This window comes from Pelophylax lessonae (genome assembly GCF_965119305.1).
Source record: "Pelophylax lessonae genome assembly, chromosome: 9".
Lineage (NCBI taxonomy): Eukaryota > Metazoa > Chordata > Amphibia > Anura > Ranidae > Pelophylax > Pelophylax lessonae.
The window spans coordinates 218,583,124-218,607,327 of NC_138776.1; the positions used below are offsets into that span (position 1 = coordinate 218,583,124).

The 24,204-nt window shown below is 41.6% G+C and overlaps 1 protein-coding gene across 1 annotated transcript in view; it reads left to right on the forward strand.

Annotated features, from left to right (window-relative positions):
* Positions 1-6,560: 6,560 nt before the first annotated feature.
* The window catches only part of CXCL12 (C-X-C motif chemokine ligand 12), a 127,002-nt gene continuing 109,358 nt past the window's right edge, over positions 6,561-24,204 (forward strand). Inside the window, exon 1 of the mRNA XM_082268302.1 lies at positions 6,561-6,672. Within this exon, the coding sequence (XP_082124428.1) occupies positions 6,612-6,672 (61 nt within the window). The 5' untranslated portion in view covers positions 6,561-6,611. The remainder of the gene's footprint in view (positions 6,673-24,204) is intronic.

The window sequence follows — 24,204 nt, forward strand, 5'->3', positions numbered from 1 at the left end:
TTCAGGCTTCAAACATAAAAATATAAAACTGTAATTTTTTGTGAAGAATCAACAAGTGGGACACAATCATGAAGTGAAACGAAATTTATTGGATATTTCAAACTTTGTTAACAAATAAAAAACTGAAAAATTGGGTGTGCAAAATTATTCAGCCCCTTTACTTTCAGTGCAGCAAACTCTCTCCAGAAGTTCAGTGAGGATCTCTGAATGATCCAATGTTGACCTAAATGACTAATGATGATAAATAGAATCCACCTGTGTGTAATCAAGTCTCCGTATAAATGCACCTGCACTGTGATAGTCTCAGAGGTCCGTTTAAAGCGCAGAGAGCATCATGAAGAACAAGGAACACACCAGGCAGGTCCGAGATACTGTTGAGGAGAAGTTTAAAGCTGGATTTGGATACAAAAAGATTTCTCAAGCTTTAAACATCCCAAGGAGCACTGTGCAAGCGATAATATTGAAATGGAAGGAGTATCAGACCACTGCAAATCTACGAAGGCCTGGCCGTCCCTCTAAACTTTCAGCTCATACAAGGAGAAGACTGATCAGAGATGCAGCCAAGAGGCCCATGATCACTCTGGATGAACTGCAGAGATCTACAGCTGAGGTGGGAGACTCTGTCCATAGGACATCAATCAGTCGTATACTGCACAAATTATGGAAGAGTGGCAAGAAGAAAGCCATTTCTTAAAGATATCCATAAAAAGTGTAGTTTAAAGTTTGCCACAGGCCACCTGGGATACACACCAAACATGTGGAAGAAGGTGCTCTGGTCAGATAAAACTAAAATTGAACTTTTTGGCAACAATGCAAAACGTTATGTTTGGCATAAAAGCAACACAGCTCATCACCCTGAACACACCATCCCCACTGTCAAACATGGTGGTGGCAGCATTATGGTTTGGGCCTGCTTTTCTTCAGCAGGGATGGGGAAGATGTTTAAAATTAATGGGAAGATGGATGGAGCCAAATACAGGACCATTCTGGAAGAAAACCTGATGGAGCCTGCAAAAGACCTGAGACTGGGACAGAGATTTGTCTTCCAACAAGACAATGATCCAAAACATAAAGCAAAATCTACAATGGAATGGTTCACAAATAAACATATCCAGGTGTTAGAATGGCCAAGTCAAAGTCCAGACCTGAATCCAATCGAGAATCTGTGGAAAGAAGTGAAAACTGCTGTTCACAAATGCTCTCCATCCAACCTCACTGAGCTCGAGCGGTTTTGCAAGGAGGAGTGGGCAAAAATTTCAGTCTCTCGATGTGCAAAACTGATAGAGACATACCCCAAGCGACTTACAACTGTAATCACAGCAAAAGGTGGCGCTACAAAGTATTAACTTAAGGGGTCTGAATAATTTTGCACGCCCAATTTTTCAGTTTTTTATTTGTTAAAAAAGTTTGAAATATCCAATAAATTTTGTTCCACTTCATGATTGTGTCCCACTTGTTGTTGATTCTTCACAAAAAAATACAGTTTTATATCTTTATGTTTGAAGCCTGAAATGTTTCAAAAGGTTGAAAAGTTCAAGGGGGCCGAATACTTTCGCAAAGCACTGTAGTTCCACATGAGAATATAAATTTGTTATGGGAATAATCTAACTTGTGTAGAATGCAAAAAAAAGTATTGTGACTGTGAGTCGTACTGAAACCAAACTCCTTATTGCGAAATCAATCTCTCTGTTTAAATTGTATATATGCTCCGAACATTTCCCGAAATAAATAAACATGCTCTGACTCCACCCTCACGTGTGGGTGTCTCTGTGTGTTCCCAAGGCTTTGTAGGGAATCACACTAGCCCTCTGGTTCTGAAGTCCCTAACAGTGTGCTGCAGTGTGCTAGTCATATGTAGCCTGGTCGCACAGCTGGCATTGTTCAAACTGTTATTTGTTATTAAAGTTCTGCAAAGACAGTGACTTTGGAAGTATGGGAAATGTAGTTCTGGGAGGAGCCAAGATCACAGACTGCTATGAGAGAGACTTTTCTCCCAGGGGGCAATAGAACGCGCAGAGCTTGCTGGGGGTGTCTTTATAAAGGGGGGGGGGCGGGATCCTTTCTTGCTCTCTTGCCTAGAGGACAATGTGCTGGAAAGAAGGGTAAGAGCTGCTGTGGATCGCAGGAGGATAGGCCGAGGCCTAGTGTCTAACATCGGAGCTGAAGCGGGCAGTGTGAGTGCGCAGAGGAGTCCCGGTTTGGTGACTGAGCGGAAAGTTGTTGGACAGGCAGAAGGAGACACTGAGCAGAGCGGGGCCTGGCTGCAGCGGGGAAGCGGAGTTCCCGGTTTGGTTGAGAGACATCCAGTATCTACATCTGCACTACTCACAGACCTAGGCTGGGGGCAGGACTGATAAACTGTTTGCTTAAAAGAGGCCATACTGACACATAGTTATACCACTGGACACTGCAGTTACACATATAGTGCGAGGTGGGTGAACTAGGCCTTAAGCCCTCTGTCCAGTCCTAGGCTGTTAATCTGTTGAGACGCATCAGGATCTGTTTGCATACATCTCTGTGGATTACAAATACTGACTTCTTTGAGGGATCACAGTTCATCATCATTACCTTTTTGGATTACAATTTCTTTCCTTGGATTGTTGGGAATTACTTGCCGGTGAAGACTAGTGAGGCCTCACTCTCCAGGAGACTCTTGCAATTCAACATAAAGGGGGCCCCCGTTAGTTCACAGAGTGCACTCTGAAGGTTAAGCTAGGGTTTTTATATGGTTTATTCTACATTAGTCATTAAGTGTAGTTATTCTTATCTGTGGTCACTCTCCAAGTACATTATAAGATTCAATGTGTGTTTATTGTTGCTGAACGCAATCCTCTGGCATACATATGCATTTATTTGCATATGTATGTGTGGCCTGTGTTCCAGATCCTGAGTGCTGAACTAAACCTAAACCTTTGGTTGGGAATTCAGGATCTACCTCCTTGGCAACATTTGCATTATCTTTGATTCTGTTTGTATACTCTTGTTTTATTTCAAAAACTCAAAAGCAGTAAACGGATTCTTCACTGCAATACTTGTGGTCTCAATTATTCAGAATGACCGAACAAATAGTGTCAGTTGGGTTGGAGCAAGCTCAGGGTGAAAGAAGTGAAGAGGATGCCCACGCAATAAGCCCCTCCCTTGGGAGCAGAGCTATATATATATATATATATATATATATATATATATATATATACCGTACACATTAAGTGTTCATGCACATGGAGCTTTACATGCATTTTATATGCCTAGAGCAATTTCCTGGTGCTGCACATGCCGCATACAGCCTGCCATACAAGTGAATGCCTACTAATGCTTCTTTACATCATTGTTTTCTGGTACATGCATGTCTGATGTATTTTCCACACATGTAAGATTTGCATTTGAAAAATGTACTCAACAAAGTCATAATAAAATCACATAATAAAGTCTGTGTAAGATACCAAAGTCATATCACAAAGTGATTAGGGGTATAGTGAGCACTACATAGTTTAGCTATGGTAACAGGTTTTATGTGATTTGTGTTTGATATATATAGCAGCTGAGGAGTTCTTCTGGTTCTATAGCGTGGAGCTTATGCATTTTACATAGTTACATAGTTAGGGCTCTTTCACACGGTCCGCCTCCGTAGGTGGATCCGTGCTGCTCAGCGGGGATCGATCCGCTGATCCCCGCTTAGCCGGCGGATGACAGCTCTGTCTCCGCTTGCAGTGCGGACAGGGAGGTGTCACAGCTCCCGCTGCTCTCTATGGAGGATCGGATGAGAGCGGACCGCCTGTCCGCTCTCATCCGATCCGATCCCTGAACGGATGGAAAAATAGGGTTTCCATCCGTCCAGATTTCACGGACAGGATCGGGTACGGATTGCAGCGGGTGTCAGCAGAGGTGTCTCCGCTGACATCCGCTGCCCCATAGAGCTGCCTGGAGGATCCGATCAGATTGGCCTAAAAAACTGACAGGCGGATCTGATCGGATCGCTCGTGTGAAAGAGCCCTTAGTGAGGTTGAAAAAAGACACCAGTCCATCCAGTTCAACCTATAACTTGACTTTTCCCTTTGCAAGGATATTTTCCCTTAGCTTAGTGAATGAGAGAAGTTATGCTGACTTCTGTCATCCAATCTGGTGCAATCAAAAATACAGTCAGAGGGATTCAGTAAGGTATTAATATCATTTTTTTTTTTGATTGTATGGCCCTTTAAAAGGTCCTACGCCAAATTAAAAATGTTCTGTTGTCTGTTCTGGTAGCTTTACTGAAACATGAAACAGATTTAGGTAACTCTAATAGCAACAGTTTTGCCAAGTAGCACTATTACTGCAACAAAATAAAAAATATTTACCTCCAGTTTATAAATAAGGAAACTGAAGGTAATTGAGTCCAGCTGTAAGTTGGCATGCAGAGACAGCGAGAGTGCCTGTCTCTGTACACTGTGTATCAGGTGCCACTGCTACTCCTCCCTACCTGTCTCTGGTTGTTACAGCTGTTGGCTTGGCCAACAACTTCCTGGCAACCAGTGATGGATAGTGGGCAGCATTTTCAGACTGCAGCTAAGAAGTTGGCATCCAGTCAGTGTTTTATTTTAATGTTTTGCTTTTTATTTTTTTGCCATTGGTTTTGGTATTTTTAAATGACATTAATGTGACATAACTGCAAGACAAGCATTGGCTCATGGCTGTAGCATGGCCCCATTGACATTATTGGGTGAGTTTGACAGGAGCTGCAGCATATCGACTCAACAGCAGGATACATTTGCCACAGCTACAGCCACAGCTACAGACCAGAGACCAGAGCATTGCAGCTGCTGCATGTGAACAGCTCCCTTTGATTTTATAGTAAGCATTTACTGAGTGGTCAGGGGGTGGTAAAACTGCAGCTCAACCACCTGTATAGTTGCATAGTTAGTCAGGTTGAAAAAAGACACAAGTCCATCTGGCTCAACCAATTAAAAACCAAAAACAGTAAAGAAAACCCAACCATACAATCCCATATACACAATCTTTTACCCGCAGTTGATCCAGAGGAAGGCGAAAAAACCCCAGAAAAGCATGATCCAATTTGCTACAGCAGGGGAACATTATTCCTTCCTGATCACCAGAGAGGCAATCTGATTTTCCCTAGATCAACTTTACCTAAAAATATTAGTACCCATTAGTACCCATTTTCTGTATGGTCACCCTTGTGAAAAAGCTGGCCGAAATTGAGTAGAATGAACAAAAATCAAACTTTCTATTGATCTAATATTGGATGGCCCAATGATTGCACAGGAAATTTTCCATCAAATCTCAAACTTTTTTTTGACCGTTTTCAACATTAAACATTATTTTTCTCTGATCCATTTCTACTACTACCCCTATGCTCATAATTTCATATATATATATATATATATATATATATATATATATGTATTTTACAACTGACCTACAGACGTTTAGAAAACTGTTCGAAAACAATTTGGTTAATTTATGATTTAAAAATATAAACCAGCTGTTGCAGTAAGCACATTAACCATATGAAAAGCGAATAATCAGTCTGCTAACTTGATTTTCCATTCAATTTTCTATCCATCTATGGCCAGCTTTAGATTTTAAAGTTATACTATAGATTCATTGTCTGTCCTATACTCCATCTTTCCAAGACGATAAAGAATTTGACTCAACCTGTCATTCTGCTCCTCTGCAAGTAACACTTCTGTTCTGTAAATCTGCTCCATCCCTAGAGAGTCCAGCCAGGTAACAGGAGAACCAACAGCTCCATGTCCGCATTGCTAAGTAATGTGTAACAGATGGAAAATGATGCAGCTAACACTATAGAACACCCAGGGAATCCCTGATGCCAGAACAGAAAAAAAACATGCAAACATCCCAGGGACAAAATCTTTAGCATCAGAAATTAGAGGGACTCTGATTTCACGTGCTATTAGCAGATAACCTACCTATGCTGAACTAGAGAGATCTGCTGATTTCTATCCAACTCTTTATTAGAGGAAGGATGTAATAACATGCCAGAGGTGATAAATCACTGGAGCCTTTCTCCTCCCCCTGCTCTGCACTTCCAGGCTTCTCCTCTCTGAGTCCAGCTCATTCTTCACACTGACTCTGAAAGAGAACATAAGCAGATCTGAGCCTAGCCATCCAGGAGCAGAACTGAGCCTAGCTATCCAGGAGCAGATCTGAGCCTAGCTAACCAGGAGCAGATCTAAGCCTAGCCATCCAGGAGCAGATCTAAGCCTAGCCATCCAGGAGCAGATCTAAGCCTAGCCATCCAGGAGCAGATCTAAGCCTAGCCATTCAGGAGCAGATCTGAGCCATCCAGGAGCAGATCTGAGCCATCCAGGAGCAGATCTGAGCCGAGCCATCCAGGAGCAGATCTGAGCCGAGCCATCCAGGAGCAGATCCAAGCCTAGCCATCCAGGAGCAGATCTAAGCCTAGCCATCCAGGAGCAGATCTGAGCCATCCAGGAGCAGATCTGAGCCGAGCCATCCAGGAGCAGATCTGAGCCTAGCCATCCAGGAGCAGATCCAAGCCTAGCCATCCAGGAGCAGATCCAAGCCTAGCCATCCAGGAGCAGAACTTAGCATAGCCATCCAGGAGCAGATCTGAGCCATCCAGGAGCAACATGGACCTGAGCAACCTGGCAATCCTCACCCTCCTGCTGGGGACTGTCTGCCTCTCTGAAGGTAAGCACACAGGGCAGCCTTCCATAAGAAAGATATAAGAGTGATCTGTTTATAAACACAGGGAAACATTATTGTTCAACTTCCACACATCGGAACTCTGTGCATTGTCTTGGCTCCATCGCTTGTTTTATTCTATCATAAATTGTTGTAGAAAGTGTTATTTTTTTACATTAGTCACATCTCCTTGGTGTGATCTGTAAATGATAATGATGGTGATTAGTTTTCTGCTGTTTGCACAAGGAGAGATAGATGAGAAGGGAGAGAACATGTGTTGAGCAGGGTCAGGCTTTACAAAGCACATTCGTTATTTTTGCACGAGTTGCTGTAAGTGTGGTTGGTTTTTTGTGGTGATGAGAAGAGCAGACTGTTGAAATGTGGCTTCTTCTCCCTGTGCAGGTGTTGGAGTGGTTTTGGTGTGTTACTTTACCTGCTTACTTTGTATTGGTTTCCCTGCTCAGTCATGGATCTATTACAGCTGTTCCATGTGTTGTGTTTGTGCTGACATAAGCATGGTTGCTCGGCTGTGCTGTTTCCCACAATGCGACCTCCTTCCCTCTAGCCATGAGTGTCACCAGCACCATTTCTTATAGCTCCAGGCTACATTATTATGTGCAGATGCTGGTGGTGGCTGCCATCACAACCTGCTTAGGGATATAAATCTAGGGAGTCCACAGACTCTTTCTGCCATTACATCCTTCATCCAACTGGGGAGCCCATTGACTCTTTCTGCCATTAAATCCTTCATCCAATTGGGGAGCCTACTGACTGTGGCTGCCATCACACCCTTCATCAAACTGGGGAGCCCACTTACTGTGGCTGCCATCACACTCTTCATCAAACTGGGGAGCCCACTTACTGTGGCTGCCATCACACCCTTCATCAAACTGGGGAGCCCACTTACTGTGGTTGCCATCACACCCTTCATCAAACTGGGGAGCCCATTTACTGTGGCTGCCATCACACCCTTCATCAAACTGGGGAGTCCACTTACTGTGGCTGCCATCACACCCTTCATCAAACTGGGGAGCCCACTTACTGTGGCTGCCATCACACCCTTCATCAAACTGGGGAGCCCACTTACTGTGGCTGCCATCACACCCTTCATCAAACTGGGGAACCCACTTACTGTGGCTGCCATCACACCCTTCATCCAACTGGGGAGCCCACTGTCTCTGACTGCTATCACATCCTTCATCCAACTGGGGAGCCCACTTACTGTGGCTGCCATCACACCCTTCATCCAACTGGGGAGCCCACTGTCTCTGACTGCTATCACACCCTTCATCTAACTGGGGAGCCCACTTACTGTGGCTGCCATCACACCTTTCATCAAACTGGGGAACCCACTTACTGTGGCTGCCACCACATCGTTCACCCAAATGATGACCCCACTTACCGTGGCATCCAAATGGGGAGCCCACTTACTTTGTGGCACTGGAGGGCACATCATTTCCTATTCTGCTATATAAGAATATTTTATCACCCTGAGTCTATGTCATTCATCTTTTACTTGATTTTATGTGCATGGGGTTTATTTATTTCAGGAGCAAAGAGAAGCGAACTATCGTGATAAGTGTATGCTACTATGCCAAGACGTGTACTTTTATGTATTTGGAGTTTATGTGGATCCCTGTAAAAATAGCTTTCCATAAAAATGTAGTGGAACAGAAAAGTGTATGCAAGGTAAATTATAGTATAAATTTTGAATAACCAATCATGTGCAGGCAAATTTAAGTCATAATCTAGCAGAAAACATTTCTTAAATGAGTACTGCTTCAACATATTTACTAAGATCAATGAAGGTTTAATTAGTGAGTTTTATTATTATATTAGTATTATTATACAGGATTTATATAGTGCCAGTAATTTATGCAGCTCTTTAGGAGAGCAGACAGTAAAGTTACAATAAATAAATCCAGAAGGAATCAGAGGGCCCTGCTTGTTAGAGAACAAGTAACTTCTTTATTCCTTGATTAAATCAAACACATTCTGGTAATTTTCCATCTATTGTAACTGATTTTGCGGCAATTGTTACATTAATAAAAATAAAAAAAATACCTTGAACAGTTTAAAGAATGGGTGTTAAAGATTTTCCATTATTTGGGTCCAGAGTTGACAGCTGGGGGTCATCATACAACTTCCAATCAGACTACAATTTTTGTATAGTAATATAAGTACCTAGCTAAACGATCCCTTGGACTAACTAATGATGACAGATGTAAAAGAAAAATTGTACAGTCAGATTGTATAGTGTGTACCCAGCTTTAGACTACCTAATGATGACAGATCTAAAGACAAATTGCACAGTCAGATTGTATAGTGTGTATCCAGCTTTAGACTACCTAATGATGACAAATCTAAAATAAAATTGTACAGTCAGATTGTATAGTGTGTACACAGCCTTAGACTACCTAATGATGACAGATCTAAAATAAAATTGTACAGTCCGATTGTATAGTGTGTAGTCAGCATTTGCAGCAATATCGTTCAAAACGATGCCTGTTGTATATATTTATATAACATATCAGATTGTGCTGCTGCTGTTTTGCAAAACACAAAGAATTCAATATATAATGTTGGTTGTGGTGAATACATGTATCTCATATAAGACTGAATATTTATCTTTGATAGTATCAGTTATTCGTTTTGTCTGGTTATGTGACCTGATAGGCATACCAAATGTGTGATTCTATAATATGACTAATCCTCCTCCATGTAGACATAACATCTCCTGGATAGATTTTCTGGGCTATACTATGATCACAAGTTATCCCAGTCTGAAGTCTGTATTGAAGTGACTAGGGGTCCTGGGGAGATATACCTGAAATTTCTATCACCACCTTATTCAGTCCAGTATTGTCACCTTTGTCAAGCCAAGACCACCTTTCATGAAGAGCATTCAGATGGCCGACTTCTTGTAGCCCCCAGCCAGTGTTCACATATAAAAGACACACGGTGATTTGTTTGGGGTCTGGAGCAGCCCATCAAATTACTTTCCATAAGAAAGAAGAGAAAAGACCACAACAGTATTACCATAGCAGGATAAAGGAAGCAGTAGTCAGGGAGGGGTGTGGGAGCCAGGACAACAGAGGAGAGCAGACCCCCTTCCACTGATTAGTAACCCTAAAGCGGAGGGTATCAGTGGCCAACATCTGGAACACAGACTATCTCTGCCAGTTCAGCTCAATCAATAGTCGTTTTCAAGGCTAGCCCCTAAAAGGTTAACAGATCCTTATCCCTGATAACCCCACTGATCTGCAAAGCCACAGACAAAATGAAATCTGGAACAGATGAGGTCGGCAATAAATAGTGCCTGGCTTTTTATAGAATGATATATATTCAGGTGTGCGATGGGGTGCAGTGCAGGAGAGGAATGTCAGAGGAGGCAGCAGAGCAGTGCCAGCAGAGGAGTGCCAGCAGATCAGTGTCAGAGGAGGCAGCAGAGCAATGCCAGCCCGGCTCACCCCCCGACAGCCTTAGCAGTCTCTCTGTTGTAGCGCTTCTTCCATGGAGAATCGTCCTTCCATCCAAACTGTCAGTCCTCAACTAAAATATACAACTAGTATATATATATATATTCATATAAATACAAGCAGAATGAATACGTTGATTAAACGGGTGCTATACGCAGCACAATGAATGAACTTATAAAAGTTTGTATGTACTGTACTAAGAAAGATTGTTAAAAAAATACTGGTATGATAAGTCAAGGTATACGCTTACTAAAAGTCTGTATGCACTAGGAAAAGTGCTAAAAAAACAGTATGATACTCAGAACAAGCTACAAGGTTATAATAGTCTGTATGTGCTATGTCTGTATACATGTCTGTTTGCATACACTAGCCGAAAAATAGTTCGAAAATCTGTCATTTGGTCCGATCGTTTGTTTTTCGTCCAGTTAATGGGCACAAATAGAAAATCGTTTTTAGCTTTTCAGAGCCAAAAAATGGAAAAAACAACTTGGAAAATTCTGCCGAAGGAAGGATAAATTGATCTCGGCCGAACTGTTTGCACTAGGCATATGTGACAAACCTAACAAAAACGGATTCATTTATGTCCATTGAACAATTTATCTTTTCAGTCATTACATGATGGCACCATCGTCTGCTCTCATGGCCAATTTTTCAGTTTTCGAAAATTAGTTCGAACAATTTTTCGGCTAGTGTATGGCCAGCTTAAGACCCCTTTCACACTTGTGCAACCTAAGAGTCGCACAATTTTTCTGCTATGTGTTGTTGCCGCGATTTTACCGCGATTTTGACTAGATTTGTGGCAATGCCTATGTCTTTGGACCTCAAAACGCATTAAAATCGGCCCAAAGCACTGCAGAAACTACTTTGAAGTAGTTGGGACTTGAAGTGGTACAGATCTGAAATGTACTCATTGCAAATCATGGAGTACGACTTGTCATGCGACTTTGCAGTCCCAAATCGCAAAAAAGTCGCACAAGTGTGAAAGGGGCCTAAAAAGTGTGCTAAAATCTGCTAGGATACACAGCTCAAGGTATAAGCTTATTAATAGTCTGTGTGTACTAGGAATAGTGCTAAAATCTAGCATGATACACAGAAAAAGATAAAGAGTTTATAATAACTTTGTATGTAAGTGTGCTAAAACCTGATATGATACACAGAATAAGGTATGAACTAAAAAGATTGCTAGATGCACAAGGTATGGACTTCTAAATGCCTGTATGTACTAAGATAACTAAAAGCATTTGTATGATACAAATCACAGGACCTTATATGTACCCTTATGTATTGAGACAAATCTCCAACTCCTTAAACATAAAAGTAGGGTTATTGCTCGTCAAAAAACAAGCAGAACTTTTTATTTTAAGCAAGAATTCTTTCTGATTTGTCTCTATCTTCTACAACTGCGTTTTGTCATTAGTTTCCCTGTTAATGATATATTTTGTTAGTAAAGAGTAATTTTCAGGCAATATTCATGCAATACCCAGCAGTTCAAGAGAAATAACAAACTCTCCTTTTAGTGATTCAACTTAATTTAATACACTCCATATCCTATATAGAAGAGATATCAAGTCTCAATGTATGGGGATTATATACTAAAAGACCTGTTACACACAATACTCCTGTTTGAGCATCTCCTTTTTCAGCCGTAAATTTGTCTTATTGAAATGCGCGCATTTTTGCGCATATACGTTCGCGCAAATTTGCGTCTTTTTGCGCAAATGTAGTCTCGTGTTTTTGTAAAATATGCAAATTAGCATTTTTCAGATCAACAGTATGTTTGTGTGCGTTCATTTGTGCGCAATTGTGCGTATTTGCACGCATTTGGCGTAAATTACTGTCCAAAAATGCAGATGTTTCTATTTTGTTTTTACTGAAGAATACACGGCGCTCATTTACGCGCCTGTGTGCATAGACACATAACAATTAATGGGCTGTATTTTAGCTCAGAAAAAAAAAAAGAGCTGTACTGAGCTTTTTTAAGCTGCAGTGTGCAAGAGGCCAAAGATGTATGCCTAGGTGTCTGAAATTGTTACAGTCTCCCAACATTTCCCATTGTTTCTATAAAATTTGCTTATCTGGCACAGATCAGCCACATATAATATATTGGTCAAAATGTCCAGGGTTATAATAAGAATGCATGCCTGGTGCTGAATGCACAGAACTCTTTATTGCTCCAAAATGGAATATTAAACTTTCTGAAAACATGATAAGGATTTGCAAGTAAATAAGAATTTGTTTTGGTATTAAATTGTATTCTTTTAGTAAATCTGTAACAATCCACAATTACGCCATTGTATAGTCTGTAAATCACATTTTGCATATACTTCTGCCTTTTATAACAATTCTACAAATCAGTATGTGGTTCTTTAATTATAAGGTGTTCTGTGTGTGTGAACTAATGGCTTAGCGCCCCCCCCCCAAAAAAAAATAAAATAAATAACCCCCAAACTTTTTAATCAGCTTCAGGGGAAATGTTTTTATTTTCATCACGATAAGTGGAGCCTCATTCCCAAGAATATTCCTATATATTTAAACTCAATTGCACATGACTGTGTGGTCAAAAGAACACTAAATAATCTTACTCTATTAGTAAATAATTTGTAGAGAAGAATTGCCTGCATCCAACTTTCTAACTGTTACTATTATTTGTTTTTATTGTTTAAACTATTACTTTGTTTTATTGAATAAGCAGAAGGATGCCTTACAGCACAGGATTAATACTCAGGTGCCTGTTAATCTGGAACTTTGTGCATGGTTGCAGAGTTGTATTGTTATGTTATATACATATGTATAATAACATTAATAACATAACATGTATAATATGTTATATGTTATATATTCTGCATGTTTACAATTTTATGTATATATATATATATATATATGCACAGTATATATATATATATATATATATATATATATATATATATATATATATATATATATATATATATATATGCACAGTATATATATATATATATATATTCTGTGTGTTTACAATTTTTTTTTTTTTTTTTGCCTATAAACATATTTTTAGTTTGCTCGGCCTTAACTTGTGCAGAAGTTCCAGTTTGCCTCAAACACCAGCTGGTGGCACTGTTATGCTCCTTTGCCAAGTCATCCCATGACTCCAGAGAAAATGTAGCTGTTTTATGCCAAGTTATTGTACTCCTTGCAGTACATGACTCTGTACATTTATGGGAACATGACTCTGGCTGCAAGTACACCCAGTGAATTATTACAAAAATAAAGGACCTAATAATTGTACATCTTCTAATGATAAAGTCAGTCTTTGACATTAATCTCACGTTGATCCAAGCATATGATATCCTATAGGAATGTGTCCCGTCTGTAGCATAGTTTGGGTTTACTACATACTGGCTCCATACGTCACACAGGATCTGCTCTGAATTATATTTTTATTGCGCATCGCTGTGGATGTAATTTTCCAACTTTGTATAGATTTCTTCTCAATCTACGTGGGAGGAGAATGAAAGAACTCCTGGTGTGCAGGGTCTGGTCTGGCTAGATGTTTAACTGGCCACCCTGCCTCTTATCTCTCAGCCATGAGCCATCTCTGTATATGCAGTGTAATCTCTAACAGCACAGCAGTCCCCTCTGCCAGTCAAACACAAATGGACCCATGTTTCCCAAATAGCTCCAGGATTTGTTTAGGACAAAGGGTAAAAAAATAAAAAATAAAACATCAACTCTTTTTCATCACTATGGTCAAAACAAAACATTGATTTGATCCTACTATTGGCTTACCTCTACATAGGCTACCCCCCCCCCCCCTTTAATCCATCATGAACCCTGCTGCCAGACTCATACACCTTACCAATCGCTCAGTATCCGCCGCTCCTCTCTGCCAATCCCTCCATTGGCTTCCGCTCACCCAACAAATTCAATTGAAAATACTAACAACATCTTACAAAGCCATCCACAGTAAAGCCTGCTCGGCTTAGCTGAGTCAGAGAGAGTAACATCATCAGCCCACCTCTCTGACTTCGCCAATCCGAGCAGGCTTTATTTTCAATGATAGAATACATCACTCACCGTGATTGGCTCAGCGCAGTATACTATATGTAGCCAAAGCTATGGCACATACCGGTACAGTATTCCCGCACATCCAGCCACCGCTTTGATAGATTACACCCCGTGTACTTACCTTGGAGATTACTAGGGATGTTTGTGTACTTACCCTGCTTGGAGATTAATAGGGAGGTTTGTGTGCTTACCCTGCTTGGAGATTAATAGGGACGTTTGTGTACTTACCCTGCTTGGAGATTAATAGGGACGTTTGTGTACTTACCCTGCTTGGAGATTAATAGGGACGTTTGTGTACTTACCCTGCTTGGAGATTGATAGATTAGTAGATGCATAAAAGCAGTGACAGCCCGTCCATTGGGGCGCAGGGGCACCACCCCCCCTATCCATGCGTCCGGCCCCCTAATCTACATGCAGGGCGCCAGACGCATGGATTTTAATGTTTTTTTTTTGAAGCACGTGATTAGAGTCAGAGGTTGTGTGACAAAAGCGAATGAAAATTTGCTATTGTCACACGGATTCTCCTCCTGGCCATTCAGGAAGCGGGTCCTGAGACTCGTTTCCTGATTGGCCGAAAGGAGAAGCCATGCTATTGGCCAAGGAGGAGGGAGGGGATGCAGGGGAAGCTTGACCCAGGGAGGAGACTGATGGGGAAGCCGCCGCTGCCTGCCCTCCACATGTCAGTCCAGGGTGGGTGAGCCGGCGACCGGGGGGGGGGGGGGGGTATGGTGTGCGGGCTGGTGTGGTCTGGGGGGGTATGGTGTGGTCCATCTGTCCCCCGCCCCCCCCCGGCCCATGGAGCACCAGCCGCCACTGCATAAAAGTCCCTTTTAAATATTTTGAAGCACATATTTATCTTACAATTATTTTTTAGCAGGTGGGGTACTTGTGTTCTGTTGCTTATATCAAAACAGCAGTACAGCTGTATTCCCTTACACAATCTTTGTCTAATGTCTCAAGCACACTTGCAAACTTGCATTTACCTTTTCAGCGGTAATGCAGAATTAATCTGGGAAGTATACTCAACTTTTATGCTTCCAAGGTAATTTTTCTCTTATTTCGATGTTCCTGCTCTAGGCCCTGTTCATACCTGAGCAACGCTTCCACATTGCTTTTTTTGCACATTTTGTGGCATGTTTTTGGAGGGACATCATTCATTTTGAGTGGGCCTCGCTTCCCTCCATAAATGTGCCAAAAAGGCTCAAAAAGTCAGACGCGTTTGGCGCTGTGTGTTTTGTCGCAATGTTTGCATGTTTTGTCGCACTACAGCCGATACAAAATCACACTGTATTTGGAAATAATGGCACCACAAGCGCGTTGCATGTCTTGATGTGATTCTGGATTCGCGGGCAGAATCGCGCAATTCTTACATCCATTCAGCTCCGCTCCACAAAACCAACACTAAGCAGACCGTGAATACTAATTTTTCACAATCTGGAAAGCAAATCTAAACATTTTTGACACTAGTGTGCATGAGGACGAAGGTGATCAGACTATGTCACAGAAGACTTTATACTAGGATGGGTTTACGCCGGCTTCATGCACAAAATGTATATACCGTATTCCATTTGCAAATCAGGTGACACAAACCAGTTTCTAAGCAATTATTGTGAAGGCACTGAACAAGGATTTTACTCCTTTTCTTAATTCGGTGTTCTATGTTGATTGCTATGGAAGCATCTATCCTAATCCTACTGATCTGTGACTAGATCCAGACATTTACAACAGGATACAGTTGTGATAAATTCATTGGCATACAATAATCATACTAGCCACCCACATACATGGCAGTGACAGTGCCAAAGGTTGCCTTTTGGCAGCACACCGCTATGCCAGCCTGGAGCAATGGGAGAAGAGCCCCTTTTGTGCTTTTTACAGCCACTTCCAGAGCTCAATCAACACTGTTTTAGTATGCCCCTAATGGGGCTCAGTTGCATTTTAAAATCTTTCTATGGATAAGAAAAAACAGACGAGGGAAAGTGGAGAAGCGCTCTGTTGAACCATTACAGGAGATAAAAGAAGTTCTGGAAGAAAGAGGGTTCCTTTGTAGTGCAAACATCCTTCTACCTCCATCAGCTCCCCTGAGCATCGTTCACTCTGATTCCTGCCTCTCTACTCTTTAAACAAAATTTAGATACTAAATGTATACAGGCACCAATTGCTAACATTAGTTCTGACAATAAAACGAACAAAAATAAAATAAGAATTTTACCATGCACTTTCAAAATCTTTCATGCTGTATTTAGAGAGCAAACAAGTGTGCATACTGGGCTAGAGAATAAAAATACAGGCTACTGTATTCCCAGCCAGAAAGATCTGGGACAAAATTGGGTGTCTAGCATAGGCGTGCGCACAGGGTATGCTTGGTGTGCCTGGGCACACCCTAATCACCCTGTGTGGTGCAGATTCCCCCTGTTTAAACCCTGATATTTCATACAAAGCCCCCTAACGGGGATCATAAAAAAATAATTAAAAAAAATTGTAAAACAGATGTAGCACCCTCCTAGATAGGTGCTAGGCAGGTAAAGTATTGTTGCTCTCTCTGCTTATCAGGGGAGCCTGATCATTAGTTATGCCTGTTGCATGTGTCCATGTGTGATTCATCTGGTCTGAGGGAGTGTCCCCACTGTATCCAATGGGGAGGCATGTTGGACAGTGGAGGAGACCTAGCCAGTGACACACAGACTTTGTAGCTGTCCCAATGGGTTGGCACAGACAGTGTTGCATCCTGGGATAGGCTATAAAAGTCAAGGGCACATGTGGCAGGGGGTCTTTAGGCGGGAAGCCAAGTCCCAGAAGGAGGGTATGGCTGTTTCTCCTTCTGCAGCTGTGAAATGTGGTCACAGGCAGTCGGCCTAGTGAACCTGAAGGTGTAGCTGAACCCAGAGGTCCAGAGGATGCTGACAAGGGGAGTTTGGAGGCAACAGTGACTCTGGAAAAACAGTGCCCGTGAGTATAGAGGAACTTTCCCAGGGGGTCTGCCAGGAAGGGGACCACTACTTACGCTAAGGTCAGTGGATGGGTGTCAGCATACCGGTAGTGAGAGAAAAGGGGGTGCCAGTTTCAGAACCCTGAAGAGAGTATTTACTCAGGAGCATTTAAAAGTAACCTCACGTAGTGGCAAAGTGAAGCAGCGGCCTTGCTGCATTCTACAAGTTAGTTGTCCTTCAGACTGTGAATAGTTAATAGTTGGAGTATCCCACTCATCCCTTCTCCTATCCAAGTTCTCAATAAAACCACAAAAAAAAACAACATCCCTGGATTGATTATTGACTGAGCCAAGAACTTTTAATGCTTTTATCTGCTGTACGTTGCTAAGAGCAACCCAGGGGAATCCAGAAGGTGTAATTCTCATCAGTCCTCTAGGGGACAGTGCTACACATAATAAAAATGAAAACTAATGACACCGTCTACCCTACTAACACCAATCTCTACCCTATTGACAATGTCAGTATAGATACACACATGTGTTTGAGCTTTGAGGTGCACACCCTAATGCAATAGACTGCGCACACCTATGGTGTCTAGGAATAATTATCAAATGAAAGCTTTCAGCACTTATGATAACAGTTGGTACTTTACATGCATTCGGTAGAGCAGTAGCTGAGTTTTGTTTGAAGAGCTGACAGTTTGAATCAGAGTGAAATGTGCTCCAGGGAGCTTGTGAAGTTTGGAAGGTGTTTGCACAACAAAGGTGAGAAGTGTATGTATCTTCGGGGTGGGGTGGGGAGGGGGACCTGCATGATCCCATCACTAATAGTAAACCTGCACAAAATCAAAATATACGTGTGATATCATACCCTAAAAAATACAAAAAGCTACATTTCAGCTCATCTGCTACAGATCTGAGAGTTCATGCACATGAATGGTTATTAAGGGACATTTTATTGTTTTCTCTACTGCATATGGTAATACAATGGTCTTTGCTTAAGTATGGTTCCACCATGCCCTCATGTGCCACAAAAGACCTTACGCCCCGAGCAAAATCACAGGCTCCACTTCATGTTGGAACTTGCACTATTTGAATAGAGGTGACATATCAACAACGTACTAATGCTACAATGAGGAGTTTGAACTAAATGAGTATATATGCATATATTCAAACCAACTGTGAAAATGACCCACCATCACTCGTTAATGTATTGGAACAAATCTGTAACATGTGAGGCAGGGGACTACAAAAACACACATGGAAAACAAAACACTATGTAGAGGCTGCATTGAGTCTTAGCTTTCAGTGCCTGGATGGTCCTAAGAATTATTCAACATAGTTTTGCTAAGTCCATTTTTTTATTTTTTTTATTTTATTTCAAAGAATTTTATTGGGTGGTAAACAAGATGGTACAAGTTAAAAAATAAACAGTAATAGAGGCTCAATCCAGTCCTGTAACAGCATAACAAATAAAAGCGAGCCATAAAAGTGGTCAAATTGACAACATGTACCTGAACATAAATATCCAAAGTGTGTAAAATATTAACTAAATATTAAAATCCGTATAATTGGGGTACATTGCATGGAATAATAGTAATTGGATGGTAAAGTCAAGAAGGTAGGAACACAAGGGAGGGCAGGGTGCGGATTTCAGGAGGGAGGAAGAGGTTTCCATAGTCGGTATTACGGGAGGCAAAGGAGATTGTTCAGTTCTCGAGAGTATGATGGATGTGAGTGAATAACTTAGCAATATGATTAACATGGGCGGTTAGTGAGCAAAAATCAGCTGATCTTATGCGCCGAGGTAGGGGATGCGACGGGGTAGTGAAAGGGGAGGGGGGGGGGAGGTGGCCAGCCACCTTGCCCCATTGAGCCATAGCGGGCAGTGTATGTTTTCGTCATTGTAGATGTTGAGTGACAACTTAGGGTTGCGAAGTCCATTTTTATGACATCATAAGTCATAAAGGGGTGAATTTACTAAAACTTGGGAGTGCAAAATCTGGTACAGCTGTGCATGGTAGCCAATCAGCTTCTAAAGCTGGCCATACATTATAACAATTTTCTTGGTCATTTTCCTTTCTATTTACCTTCAAATATGTAGTCCAAGGGCCTGCCTGATGTATAGCCAGCCTATCTTCAGCTTGTTCAATTAGGCTTTGACAAAAAAACCTGGAAGCTGATTTGTTTTTATACAGAGCTGCACCAGATTTTGCACTCTTCACTTTTAAATCAACCCCAAAGTTACTCTGAGCATCACATATCTGCAAAGTCACTCATCACTCATTAACGTGTGCTGCACCGAGGCAGCCTAATGCATCAAAATGCAACAAAAAAGTTGCAGATATGATTTTTTTTTGTAATGCAGCGCACCACAACACACAATAGCGTGTTACCATGTGTTGTGGATAGACACGTGATATTTGATATTCAAAATAAAGGGGAATTATAACTGATTGAAGTAGTTTCAGCCTATTCTGCAGAGCTGAATAAACAAGAATATACTGTATAAGGCTAAAAAAATAACGTTAAAATATATACAGGTGCAGGACACCCTAGGAATGAGAGTCCTGGCCAAATAAATCAAATAACAGCAGGCAGATGCCACAAACCATTACCCTGCTGACAGGCATCTGTTAGCAAAACATTTAGAACGACCCTCTGGGAAGACTAATAATAACAATCGATGTTTAAATGTTTACTGTATAGACCTAATATGGAAAGAAAGTTCCTTCATTTAGAACATTTGGTAATTAATTTATATGGATAGATAAAAATGTGAGGACTGGATCATCCATTCTCAGATGGGTTAATTATCGGGTATGGATTTCATAACTATTGAGATCTTTTTGTTCATGTAGCAGCTCCACCTTAGGGGCCTTTGTATAAAAAAAATTACTAGGATTGTGAGTGCCATCTAGTGGCAATACTGCTGTATGTTTTTCTTGAAATACTTAAGTCAGGAAAAATACAGCATTATCGCCACTAGATGGTGATGGCAATTGGACAATTATGGTGATAATTCATGGAGCTTGTGCAAATGATTGACATGTTCACATGGTGCATTTTTTTTTTTTTTTCAAAAATAGATTTTTATTCAAAAGTTTTTTTTCAACATACAGATGGTAAAATGCTTTGGTAAAAGGTAATGTCAAATACAAACATGTAATAAAGGTAGAGTCAAATACAAATGCAAACACATAATGAGATCCAACATAGATAGGATTATGTAACCACATAGTAAATTAACGGTTGGGAGAGCTGACCATACTCCAGCTTAGGACCATTAAAGCGGTAGTATAGTGCTTTTTTTCACTTTTACCTACAGGTAAGCCTATAATAAGGCTTACCTGTAGGTACAAATAATATCTCCTAAACCGGCACGGTTTAGGAGATATTTACAGTGCATGCAGCCGCTCGCACGAGCGGCGCATGCGCTCTGAAGGTCCGGGGGGACCTTCAATTAACTTGCCGGGAGCTTGCCGGAAAAATCACTCCCGCGCGCATGCGCGGGAGTGACGTCATCGCGGCTCCGGCCAATCAGCGCGCCAGAGCCGTCTCTTCCGGCCAATCAGCGTGCCGGAGCCGCCGAACCCGGAAGAGACGACGAGGGATCATGGCAGCGCCCGCATCGATGTCCGGGGGTCCGTGTCGGGGCTTCATTTTAAGGTAAGTTACACACAATGGGCTAGTATGCGATGCATACTAGCTCATTATGCCTTTGTCTTGCAGGTTTTTTTTTTTAATTTTTTTTTTATAGGGTTTACAACCGCTTTAACCCGACACCCCTGATGGGATCTATCTGTGACCGGGGATTGTCCGCTGGGCAGTAGTTTTAACCAAGGTCCAACTGAATACTCCTATTGATCCATCGTTTGGGAGTTCCTCACCTAATTAGGTAATGAAGGAGGGTTACCTACAGAGATGTATAGTAACTAAGTAGAACTACTTCACTACTGTACTTAAGTACCGAAAGGCGGTATCTGTACTTTCCTAGAGTAGAATTTTTTTCTCCTACTTCCACTTTTACTTCACTACATTTTTTCGATGATTTCAATACTTCTACTCCGATATTTTTTTTTGTGTTGCATAGTTACTCGTTACTATTATAAAAATTACCACTGCCAGAACAGTAGATGGCAGGTTTCATGAAGCTCAAAACATGTGTATTATCAGCGCATACGAAAATAAATGCTACTGTATGTATAAATAAAAGCTGCATTTGAAATAATAAAAAACAATATGATGTTCAAACTTTGACTTCTTTCTTTAATAACTACATAACACAGTACTTGTACTTTTACTTTCAGTACTTGAGTAGCAATTTTTTTTCAAAACTACTGGTACTTTTACTTTCAGTACTTGAGTAGCAAAATTAAAAAAAAAACTACTTGCAATACTTAAGTACAAAAAATGTTGAATACTTTAGTACTTCTACTCAAGTCACTTTTTGATCGAGCACTTCCACTTCTACTCAAGTCACTTTTTGATCGAGCACTTGTACTTTTACTCAAGTATGGGTTTCGAGTGTTTATACAACTCTGGTTACCTATTGAACTTAGGTAAATATTCCAATAGAAACACTACTAAAGTATAGGGGATAGTTAGAGTTTATCCCCTCAGTATTGCTGATGGTCTACTCCAACATGAGGAAGGAGGAAGGGAAGGAGGTAAGGGAGGGAGGAAGGGGAAATTATGGTGAGGTTACTAGGGTGCCACTAGAACACATGGTGGATTTTTTTATACGTAGACCACCTAAAGAAGGTATTGGTAAGTTATAGTTATTGACATAGTTAGTTAACAGTAAAACCATGGAAAAAAGTGTTAAAATATAAGTAAACCCCATCACTCAAATCTCAAGTGTTAAAATATATTTAAATCCCATCATTAAAGTATATGTAAACCCTAACACTAAAATCTTCCTTTAACTTGCTAGTATAATTTAAAAAAAAAACATCTCTCATTAAATCTGTATTTTGTAATACTTGGTGACCCTGCCATGAGGATGCTTATTCAAGCACTTCCTCTTATAGGATGACAGGGTTCTGTTCCTGTCTCCTAATTGTCACCCTGTTACAAAGTCACCCAAGCCATTTCAACACACATTGCTCTGACAAGATTTACTGTTGGCAGCATTAGAAATGCACCCAGAGAAATTACATGTAGCCCTCACTAGAAAACATACATTTAAGCAGAAAGTGCCGGGAAAAGAGGTTACAGGAGATCAGCAGCACTGAGATGCAATAAAAGATCAATACAAAGTAAAAATATTTTATTTTTTAAAAATGGCAGTGATGCGCCATTCTTAGGCAAGCTAAATGGCATTTCTAATAAGGTTAACATCTACTAAAAGCCCACCTCTGCCCCCTACCCCCAGTGGCCAACATTTTCCCCCTAAGGCTTATGCTGGCAGTAAGTTATGCTTTGTTTGATGTCTTCTGTCCAGTCACAGGACTCACTGGGTGGGTCCTCTTTCTTCATGTTCCTCTGGTGGGTGGTCCTTAATGTCAGTTACAGCAACATGTGAGTGAATGGTGCTGTGCCAGGGGCTGACTGGCAACTTTTGGCCCAGGGGGCAAGTACAATCCAGAGGTACACGGTGCAGCGACTCGGCCCCCCTCCCACTCTCCCTCTTCCCGGCCTCCTTCTGACCCCCATTCAAGGCTAAAGCTCTGCTCCAGGTACTCTCTACCCATTTGCCAAATTCAGGTTCCCAACCTGGCCAACGTGTGAGTGAATGGTGCTGTGCCAGGGGCTGACTGGCAACTTTCGGCCCAGGGGGCAAGTACAATCCAGAGGTACACGGTGCAGCGACTCGGCCCCCCTCCCACTCTCTCTCTTCTCCGCCTCCTTCTGACCCCCATTACAGGCTAAAGCTCCGCTCCAGGTACTCTCTACCCACCAGCCGAATTCAGGTTCCCGACCTGGCCAGCAGGGGGCAGTTGAGGGGGGAGCTGGGACAGCTCGATTGTGGCCACCCGGGGGAGAGTCTCCAGAGGGGCATGGAACCAGCCTCTGCTCAGACACAGTTTACACCATCCATGCTGGGGGGGGGGGGGGCTGCGCTCTGTCCTTGTCTTCAGCCTGCACTCAGTAGGTCAGCAGCAGGGACTTTTTACTTCTCTTCATCAGGAATAATTTAGGCATGTCTGTGGCAGAAGCGGTGCAGCCTTTTTACAGGGCATCAGATTGGCCCAGGGGGCAATTTCCCCCCTGCCCCCTGGCTCAGTCCTCCCCTGTGCTGTGCTCAGGGGCAGTTTTATTACGCCCTTCACTTACAGTCATTGAGACTGAGTGGCACTGGGCATCATTCAACCCAGAAGATTGAGGACTTCTTGAAGTAAAGCAGAGGTGGGGGGCTCCAGGTTGAAGGTGAGTGTTTTTATTTATTTATTTTGTTATCATAGCCTGGGAGACATTTAAAAAGAAAGTAGCAGTAGAAGTTGGGTTATAGATGATAAAATACTCCTCTGTGATATTGAAAGAAGTGGAAACAGACAAACAGAAATGTTTTGGTTTAAGGATGCAACCATTATAAAGTCCTACAAATTTATATTCTACCTATTGTTTTTTGTATAGCTAGAGGACACCTGGGAGTGTTGTAGATTGTTGGTCTATCATATGCACAGCATAATCACAACTGGAAATTTGCAGAAGGGCTTAGGAGTAGGACTGGATTGTTCTGCCATGTACTGAAATAACATGACAGTAATACTCACACGGATTGGTTAGCGAATTTCTGCAGAGTGCCCAGAAGAAGAAAAAAAACAACTATCCCATAATCTGACTCTATTGTGGTGGCTAGAATACCACAAATTATCTCATGTTGATAGGTGTCCTTCAAACGTGCAACTCTTCTGACTAAAGGCCCGTACACACGATCCGAAAATCGGACGAAAAAATAACGCTTGTGAAAAGATCGGACGATAATCTGATCGTTAGTACACAGCTTACTAGAGGTGATCACGACAGTTCGCCCGATATTATCCGGTCATGCAAGCATAAAAATTTTGATCGTATTATAACACATCGTACGATAATCGTATTATCAGTATGTTCTTCGCCCAAAAAAAATGGTGAGCAGTA